This window comes from Micropterus dolomieu, linkage group LG08, assembly GCF_021292245.1.
Source record: "Micropterus dolomieu isolate WLL.071019.BEF.003 ecotype Adirondacks linkage group LG08, ASM2129224v1, whole genome shotgun sequence".
Classification (NCBI taxonomy): Eukaryota; Metazoa; Chordata; class Actinopteri; order Centrarchiformes; family Centrarchidae; genus Micropterus; species Micropterus dolomieu.
This window is the reverse complement of record NC_060157.1, coordinates 25,401,565-25,411,851: the sequence shown is the minus strand read 5'-3', so window position 1 is coordinate 25,411,851 and position 10,287 is coordinate 25,401,565. Positions and strand designations below refer to the sequence as shown.

Below are 10,287 nucleotides of genomic sequence, written 5' to 3'. Positions count from 1 at the left end.
CCTTTATACTTTCCCCGCTGACTTAGGGATTGGGGAAATGCCCAGGAAGCACAATCAGGTTAGAAGGGGCGTGGGGGGTGTGGTGGGGGGTGAAGAGGGATGGCGAGGGGGAGGGGCTGCAGGGCCTTGTCACTCACCATGATTGGTCGACGGCTCTGCAGTCTCTGGGAGGCCTGACAGCGGCTGCTGGTCCTCTCGCCTCGTGTCCACCGCTGGTTCACCAGCTCGCCCCGAAACTCATTTTCTAAAACCAGAAAGACAAGAAACAAGAAGGTCAAAGAAAGGGGAGTTATGGGAGGGGGGGGGGGAGAACGAGAAGGAAAAAAGAGAGTTGTCATAGGAAATCAACAGCATCAGCACCCGTGGATGGGGCAGTGGTTTGGATAAAGGAAGAAAGGGGAGGGTAGGGGTGCTACTTTGGGGTAAGGTCGGAGCACTCGAGCATGCTGCAGACACTCCTTTATTAACTAAAGGAACACTGTGTATGCTTTACCCACACACACACACATAGGCATGGTTAAGTGCCCCAGCTGGGATCCCTGTCAGGCTGCTATTAGAATCAATCAAATTTGCGCATTTTTATCGAGTTTTTCAGGGTGCATATATAAGCGAATAGGGGGATGGGCTATGCGAGTGGAGAGGAGGTGAAGAATGGTCAGTAAATAATGAATCATACATAAATCAAGCCTCTTTTTTTCTCCCCCTCTCGCCCCGTTTTTTTTTCATCAAGGTAATAGCTCTTCACTTCATCTTCCTGATTGGCCAGGAGAAACATACTACATCTATTACATATCCCTTCTCCATTCTTCCTTCTTTCAGAGAAACTGGGGAAGGTGGAGCTGCTACATATATAATACGAACAAGGAGTTGTCCTAGCAGTCGCCTCAGTTTTAAGTTCAGGGAGAGTGCAGATTATTTTTCTATGAATGCCCAAGGCTGAACTTTTCAACTAGCATAGCTTTAAAACACTTCATCTGCGAGAGTCCAAAACAGGCGGATGTCGCTCCCCCTCTCGTGCGCTCCACTCTCTCTTTTTATGCACCGCTGAGCTGGTAGGGTGAAATCTGATTCTTTTTCAGATGTAAATACATATCTATACCCTTTAGCTTTCACCTTTATGTGGATTGTGTGTCTTTGAAGCAGGCTACAGAGCGTTGTGAAAGAGGAAGTGCCCTTGAGTTTATAGTGACTACTCTTCTGTATGGACCACCTACCTGTCAGTCCCCAAGAACATCTTAGAGAAAATAACACTAACAATAATCAATAAGACGGACCAAGGTTTGGGTCAGTGCACTCTGAATCCTCTCTATTGAAAATGTAGATTGAAGCAGCAATATTGCGGAGGAGTAATAATACAGAAAAATCACAAGTTATACAGTGGAAGTTCAAGGTAAAATATTTGAATTGTTCAAATTTTGACAAAAAACTCAATGGATTCCAAATTTAAAATGATTGCACTATAGCTCTTTGAAATAACCTGCAGAGGCAACAAAACATAAACCTCTTTACACTTGAACTTGAATATAAATCCCTGGCCTTTGTAGAGTGCAAGATGCATCTGTCCATCTAATTTCCTCTTTTCTATTATCTCTACCTTTTCATCTCTCGTCTTGTTGCTTTCAAAGACACAGCGAGAGTTACTTTCTCTGCACATACTGTCCTGTGCGTGAACCCACAGTGCATGCAAAGTGCACACTAAAAGCAATGCCAATCTGAAAGCAAACATTCGCTGAGACAACAAAAGGCTGTGTGTCCGTTTCCGAGGGGTCCCAAAGCAGACCAGCCCTATCCTCCATCCCCCCTCCTCTTCCACCTCCTCCATCAAACTCCCCGCTCCCCCCTCCACGCCCATCCCTACTTTGCCCATTACATGCAAACCTCGCCAAAGCTCAGCCAGCACTCTTTGCAAAATGCTTGTTTATCAACTTTCACTCCCCCCTCAGCAAAAAAGTGATTACAGCAGCAATACTGTTCGTCTGCATCTCTGTCTCTCTGTCTCAGCTATCTCTGTCTCCACGCACACAAGCACGCAAACTCACTTGTTTCTTTTCTCTCTCTCTCTCGCTCTCTTTTTTTTTCTACCTTTTCCACTTCTTTCAAAGTGAAGTGAAGTGAGCATCCGTCCTGTATTGTTAGTTTGGGAGCCAAGGAGCTGAGAGCCCTTCCTAAATGCCAAATATATAACAGCACTCTATGAGGACACATTGCCTGAGGCCATGTGTCAGCGTCCCTGCTCACTTTGTTCAGTCCAGAGCCACTGTTCCTGGTAAAGACAGAAAAAAATGCATCTGGACATTTTTAACCGGCGTGAGATATCTGATCGCTGAGGTTTATAAAATCATGTAATTAATCACAGACAAGGTGGCTTAATTGACCTTTATATACTTTCATCTTTTTCATGTGAAAACTTGAACATCTGGATGCTTTGCAGATGAAAAAACATAATACTAATTTGAGCCTTGTCTGTTCAGGATATGTACTCTTTTATTCTTTGATCAGATGCTGCTGGTTCCCACCTAAAAGACTCGCAGCTCGTTATTTTGCAGTGAAAATTGGAGGAGTACGAGACAATTAGCAGTTCACCGGGGAGGTTTGGTTAATCAGAAGCGAGGGGGGCCGGGGGGAGAAAGATGAATACTAAATGAGTGGATAAAAAAAAATCTTTTTTTACTGCCAGGATTCTGTGTTTTTATCAAAGCTTACATTTCTGCAGGCCAAAGTTTAGAAAATCTTTCCTGTTTTCTGAAGACAAAAAACACAATAAATTTTAAATTCAACACATATAGTCTATAAATTGTTCCTTTGTTTTTTTTTACCAGAAAACAAAGTTTAGGCTTAAGTAATACCATTATAGGCAGGCGGCTTACTGTACTGGGACAACGGAGCAAAGAGGACTAAATCCATAGTTAGATTAAATACCAGGGTGAACTGTCTGTAACAGTATTAGTGTACATACAGGGCCGGGGCCAGCTGTACACCCCTGGTCCTGTTAAGCAGGATTTAGAGACAACTTAGTGTGATTACAGTGAGCTGGGCAGAAGAGACAGAGAAATCAAAAGTTGTGGAGCAGGACGGTCTCCTATTACTCGCTGGGTTCTTTCTGTCACAGGACAAAAAACCCCTGAGTAACCAGATTATCTGGCAGATGAATCTGGATTTGTGATGTATAGATAACCTGAAAAATATCACTCTTTTTATCAAAACCCTCATATGAGTTTGAAGGTCATATTAAACAGAGCACAGTTTCCTAGGGCAGTATTTTGTATTGAAACAAGACAAAGTGTTTGAGAGGTGGCTGCGTGGGCTTATCAGTTATGGGATGGGAGTTTAGGGGCGGGGGTGTGGAAGGGAAGGCGGCGTCATGGTAACCAGCTTTTGGGGGTGCTCCCCAGAGGGCCAACCTGGCCTCAGCATCTGAGAAACAACACAAACGTGTCACTCCTGCTTATAAAACATAACGCTAGCTGTCGAGATCTGTGCGCCTGAAAGCCCTCCGCCTAGGGCAGCAGTTTGTGATGTTCTAAACAGTTTTGCATGTCATGCTTTTCTCTCTGCCCATCTGAGAATTTATGCATATTTGCCTTACTTTTTAATTAATTTTCTTTTTTTATTATTTTCCTTTTAACACAGGGCATGAAATTCATTATTTCCAGGCTTCCATTTTAAATACTTCCTCTCCATTGAAAGCATGGCCGACCCTGACCTTTGCTTGTATTGCTTAGATTTCTGATTGGCATTGAATGGCGAGTGTGCAATTTGGCCCCAGCTGCTCCTCCAGTATGTTTATTGCACTCCCTCCTCCGGCACCTGCTGTCCTCACCATGGGCTATTCAACCCTTCATAAATAAAGAGGTTTCCTCCTATCATGGTAACTCTTAAAAAAAAGAAGCAACTTCATATCAGGGCCTGTGCTACATGCAGCTACATGCTCTGCTGTTATAGCCTAGGCCGACAGCATAAGGCACCAATAACCTAATTCTGTAATCCCCTGGAACTAGGCTACATTTCACAGGAAAAGTAAACAGAAGAAAAACAATAGGTGTTTTTATCATATATGCCTATGATGCATTAAATCTTGAGCTCAGTGTCCATTCTACATTGAGCCTAACAATAGACTTTCGTCTGACTATAGGCTCCTGTGCATTTTAATGGGCTTCATTTACTAAATAGACTACAAGCTTCAAACACAACTACAACTACATTAAAAAGCAGATAGAGTCCGTGAAACATCACGATCATTATATTCTATCATTAACAAACGCCACAGATCATCGCAGAAAGGCATTTGCTCATCAATTAAAATACTTTTTTTCACCAAAAAGCCAAACTTGCATCAGCTTTTCAAATATAAACAAAGACAAGTAAGTTTCCTCCGTGCTTCCAACCCTGAAACATTTTAACATCTAATAAGTAACAGATAAAGTTTCTCCTGCCGGAGGTGGTCAAGCGATGATGAGCAGTCTTATAGGTGATACAGCTTGGATGTGGAGCAACTTATACAGTGGGTGACATAACACGGTGTATCATCATCCCTCATCTCTTTCCTCCATCTTAGGACGCAGGTGCTTTGACAGACCGTGAGGCGCACACAGCACATTACGTGGCCATCTAAGCAAAGCAAGAAGGAGGGGGATAGTAAAGAAAAACACAGCGCACAGGCTCACATTCTGCACCGCAGCACAGTCTCGGGGTGAATCCAACCAGATGAGCACTTCAAAATCCGGCGAAATGTGCAGCTAGTGTGTGGCTCCCCGACGCCCGGCGTTTATTTCTAACGCTCTTCTGAGGACTTTTTTTTTTTTTTATCTGCGCACCACTAAAGGCGGCTGACATTTGAAGAGAGCATCTCTGTTTTTTTGCTGCAGAGGATCAAATGGCCAACCCCTCCCTGCCTCTCCCTCTCTCTCAAACACACACTCACTCCATCCTTCCATCGATCCATCTGTCCGTGCATCCACACACAGACACACACAGACACACACACACACACACACACACACACACACACACACACACACACGGGAATCCTGCTCAACGCCCACTGTAACCTCGTAATAACACAATTTGGTGCTGAAGATAGATATCGCACTTTACTGTAACAACCCAGAAACAGAGAAACGGCCCGTATAATGTGCGGCGCCAGTGTAGTGAAGTCAGCGGTGTGACGGGTACAGTGAACGAGCTAAATTATTCCTGGAGCGATAGAAGGTGACATTAGAGGACAGACGGGAGAATAGTATGACTCAGTTCGCTAAGAGAGCATTCAGAGGAATATATTATAGTCCATTTTTAGACCGAGTGTGTATTTCTCAACCCAACACACTGATGAACTATCCAACAGAGTGACAGAGCAGGGTAAACAGCATCACTGAGGTTCTGAGAAAGCGCCATAGTTGGTTTATTCCCACTTATTATGAGGCATCAATGTAAATATGAACAACATTTGAAGGCAAACAGCACCTTCTCTGTTTCTTAGCACGTTACAGAACTATCATCAATGATGTGTTTTGAAAATGTAAATAAATCGAGTAAACTAATGTACACTTGGAAGAGACAAAAACAGTTCGAACTGTTGAGAGATCGCAGCTGTGAGTGCCTAAGTTTAAATTTATAGTCATGAAATATGAAAATGTGAAAACAACACTAATCGCCACAAACTCACGCTGGCGGTGGTGCTTTCAAATACTACAAGGGTGCGGAGAAATATCAAAGTCATGCAAAACAAGGCCTCAGATTTCGAGATTTATAATTATTAGCAATCTGTATGTATCTTATTATCAAAACATAAACACGGATGATTTCGGATTACCTGTATACAACAAGATTTCCTTTGGGGTCTGGCGCCGCGTCCTTGCTGTTTTTTGAGAGTTGCAGGTCGCTGTCAAGTAGTTAGTTAAAAAGATATCCCGAGTAAAGGTTTAAAAAATGATCATCTATCCCGTTACAAATGTCCAGATGTGATAAATAATAAGCGCGAGCGAAGGTTTCCCGGGCGGCCTCTCCTACACAGCGCACCGGCGCACGGCTCCGGATAGAGGCGTTAGGATGTTACTTGTTTGTAAGCAAAAACATGGCTTCATTTGCCTTTGTCAGCGAGAAAAAACGTAATATTGACTTACCTTTCCCTCATGAGCCATTGTACCCCCCTCCATCCCCTCTCCACAGCCCCCCTCCTCCCCATCTCCTTCCCCCGCCCTTTGCCATGACATCACGGAAGCTGTAGTAAAACCCCCAGCATCAGATGGGCAGGGCTTAAGGTCCCCCCTTACTACACACTAACTCAATGGGCATATGTATGCGCACACACACTCCCTCTCTCTCTCTGACTTTCTCTTCCCCCCCTCTCTCTCAAACACATACACCATCTGAACCAATAAAACTGACAACTTCAAACTACAAACTGGATTTTAACATCGTCTCTGCGTGCAGTGCACAAGATTTTCCAAATATAAAAAATAAGTTCCCCATGCTGCTTCACTCTCCAAACAGTTCTAACATCATAAACCGTCTGTACACAGCCAGTCAAAAAGCATGTCTGCGCATCTGGGCTCTGCAAGCAGCAGCCAACACAATATTACACACCAGAATGAGCTCATGTTTTATACATTTCACTGGCTGACAAGTTCTTGATGTCCCGCAAATGCATTATGGAGAGTATAGCTACTGTAATCCTTCATCCCCCACACATCCTGGAAAGTGGTACCGTCCAATAATTCATTCGCGGGACTTTTTTTTTCCAGGACCGGGAATTGATGTACTAGTAGTTGTATGCAGAGTTGGTATATGTGCGGTGCACTGACAGCATCTGATAATTCCTCCGCATGGAAAGAGGGTTTTAACGACATATGGGCAGAGAGGCAAGTCTCCAAGGGAGCTTCACTAAATATTATTTATGCTATGGGGAAGTGAGGGGATTGGAGTGCGATATCAGTTTGAATTATCGCTGAAAAATAATACAGAGAAATTGTTTTGAAATATATCAGGTTGGAATTGTGTGAGGTTCGTTTTGACGCCTGCAGGAGTTTTAAGAAGAGTGATCACTGTCAGTTACAGATTTGTTGATAGTTTTTAGGCTCAGAGAATAATGCCAACTGTCAGTGCAGCCTCTAAACAACAAACAGCCAGTCTTAATAGTGCAACTTGGAGTCACTCCCAAATGTTGCTCACACCGTGGTTTTGCTTTGCTGTTTTGAAACCATTAGTGGAAATGACAACCATTCATTACAAGCCATTTGAGAATAGTCCCCACAAATGCCATCCTTTATCTGCTGTCTCCACGCCGCGTACGCAGGGAATATTCAAAAAGCCCAACCTTCAGCTTTCAGAAATTCTATTAAATTCTTATCTCTTTGCAGCAGGCTCTTTTTGTGCAATCCCATTGTTATGCATTGGAGCTGAAATCAATCACCGGCCGTGCACGCCGCATCAGTATGCTTTCAGACTGAGGGCGCGGAGAGAGGGGATTCACACAACAACAGCATCGACAGTCGAATAAACAAAAGAGAGAAAATATGAAAAAAAGCCCGGGCCCTGATCCAGCAGAGGGGACCATGTGGAAAGTTGGGCCCACAGGTCAGGTGCGGGTCCCAAGAGGCCCGCAGCGGGGCACGGAGGCCTGAGTGAAACACACTTCTGAAGATTTTAGAGAAGATAGAAAGCCACTGTTTGATCACAAAAGCGTAATGTTCACTCAAATTTCTGTGATTTTTCCTGCGGTGAGATTTCAGGACTAAGGACAGCTCCAAAGTGCTGACTGTATGTTCAGGACTCTGGAGAGCTCCGGCCCGCGGATGCTCTCAGGCCTGCACAATACCTTACCTACGGGTATTGTTGAGGTAACAAAGGCTTTTGTCTGCACGCTGTTCCGACCATATTTGCCTCGTCAGGCTACGTTTAAGGAAATCATTACTTGAAATCATTTTATTTCATGTAAGTATTCATCGTCATTCAACTTTATTACTGTACTATATGATTTTTCACTTTTTACGTTTTGCTTTAAGCGATACGATTAAAACTTTGATGTAAACTCACTTTATCCTCATTGTAACTTTGAATGTTTGTTTGTCACCATATTAAACTAAAATACTCAAAACAAAACGCCACTCTCATAAGTGACAACTTAATTGTCACAACTAGGCCTAAACTTAATAAAACTAAAGTGAATTAAACTAGCCTATCTGCATACATTATCATTTTTTCACTAGCCAAATCTGCTGTGAAAACGTTTTTGCTCTGTTGTGAGAAAGTGTGTATGTGTGTGTTAAACTAAACACAAATCTAATCAACTCTGTTCCCTAGACCCTTTCTTATAAGTTGAAATAGTAACAAGGTGCTATTAAAACTAAACACAGCCACCACTAGCTATAACTATAACATAAAAACAATTCAAACTAAACCTCATTATAAGTTTGTATAGAAGTTTGGTACAAAACTGAAAAAAGAAACAAAATTCACTTTAAGCCTGAGTTACAAACTAAGCTATCTTTTTTTTTTAACATTTTATGTTGAAGGAACAGTCTGCAGCTCAGTAGAGGGCCAGCAGCCTGTAGCCTACATCAGCTGGGAAAACTTTTTCCTCTGTTGTTCCAAAGTCTGTCTGCAGATGCAGATGGCACAGAGGCCTGCAGCACTTTAATGGCCACGTCACTCCAGACTATAGCAATTGTATGGTGGCTATATTGTGAGGAGCTGGGCCGTGCAGGCAGCCAGTATAAATATTACATGGGGCAGCAGCTGACTGAGCGCTGAGGCCGGGACCGGGGGAGGCCCCTATAGTCCCTCGACAGATGGAACAAGCCGACAGACTAACACAACAAAAAAGTTTTTAATAAGCCCGCAGCTTGGCATTGTCCCCACGGTACCGGGGCCACACGGTCCCCTAGGGGACCAACTGTCCTTTGTCTGGCCAGTTTTTACCACGGGGGTCGAAGATAAGATGCAGTTATAGGCTGGGGAGAAGTTCACAAGTTTCTTTAGAAATGTTTGAGTCTGCTGAATTACGCCTGCAGCTTGTGGCTGCAGTCCACACCCCACAGAAGTTTGAAAGTTACAGCTGGTGTGATCAGACAGAGCTATAAGCCTGTTTTAATCCTGCACAGCGACAATGTCTCTGAGAAGGCTTTTATTTTGAATATTTACAGAGCTGCCGACACATGCGACCAGAACTTTTCAAAACCAATTCCTGTGAAAAACACGCCTAAAGCATGTCTAATTATATTAGAGACGGAAGTGCAAAAGGAGAGGCAGAACAAGATGAATCGGCAACGCGAGAAATATTTGACATACTATTACTGTGCCTGTCAGACAAAACAAACAGAGACGCAGATACCGAAACATAAAGTTCATCCTTTAAGTTGCTCCTGTAAAGTTAAAACAAGTCTGTGATACGAACCTAGAAAAGTGCGGCACAGCTTCATGTTTGCGGTCCTGTCTGTCTCTCTTCAGTCCCGCAGCGACCGCCAAGTGCTGCTGACAAGTTTACTTCTGCCGAACAAAGTTGCTCAAACTTTAGTTCAACTTCCCCAGCCGAGGAGGGGAGGGCTGCTGGGCGGGACGAACAGCTGACTGACACACCCGGAGAGCCAATAGGAAGGGGTTGTGTCCTCCTGCTGCCGGGAGCTGGACCCAATCCCAGTCTCCCAGCGTCCGCTTTCAACAACAATAGCCTTAACAGCAACAAAGAGCATCTGCTGCGCCCGGCAACTTCTCACACTAAGCCGCCCCAGCAATCTGATTTAAACTATGTAAACACCCAAACCTGTCTGTGTACACTATTTTTTGATCTGAACTAATTTATCTCGAACCTGAGCGTGATATACAAAAGAACCATAGCAAAAATAAAATAGAATAGAATAATAGAAGAATATAAATATAATGTATGAGATATATGAAAATCACAGAAGACAATTTAATTGCAAAAAAGAAGCTACAATAATGGCATCAAAATAACAATACTTGTTACGTTATTAGGCGTTTTATTCTTTCAGTCTCACACTAATGTAGCCCATATAAATGTCTCATGTGATTGGTGTCTACTCTGTGGGTTTCAAGCACTCTCCATGTTCACATGTGACCAAATCAGCCAGCTGTACAGCTAATTTAGGTAAGTTAGAGGAACATTTTCACTCCAACTCCAGGCCTATTCAGGGTGTCTGTGTCTAGAACAGACAGACACTTCCTCCCTCCCAATAGCAGATGGTCTGCCAGATAATGAGCTCTCCCATTGCTTGCTCCCATTACCCCCATCCCCACCTCTCTCGAAGATGTAAGGGGGGGGGGGGGGGGGGG

The 10,287-nt window shown here is 43.6% G+C and overlaps 1 protein-coding gene across 1 annotated transcript in view; it reads right to left on the bottom strand.

Annotated features, from left to right (window-relative positions):
* Positions 1-10,287, bottom strand: part of myt1b (myelin transcription factor 1b) — a 101,940-nt gene that overhangs the window by 29,468 nt on the left and 62,185 nt on the right. The window contains exon 3 of the mRNA XM_046057222.1: positions 138-244. Coding sequence (XP_045913178.1) covers positions 138-244 — 107 coding nt within the window. The remainder of the gene's footprint in view (positions 1-137; positions 245-10,287) is intronic.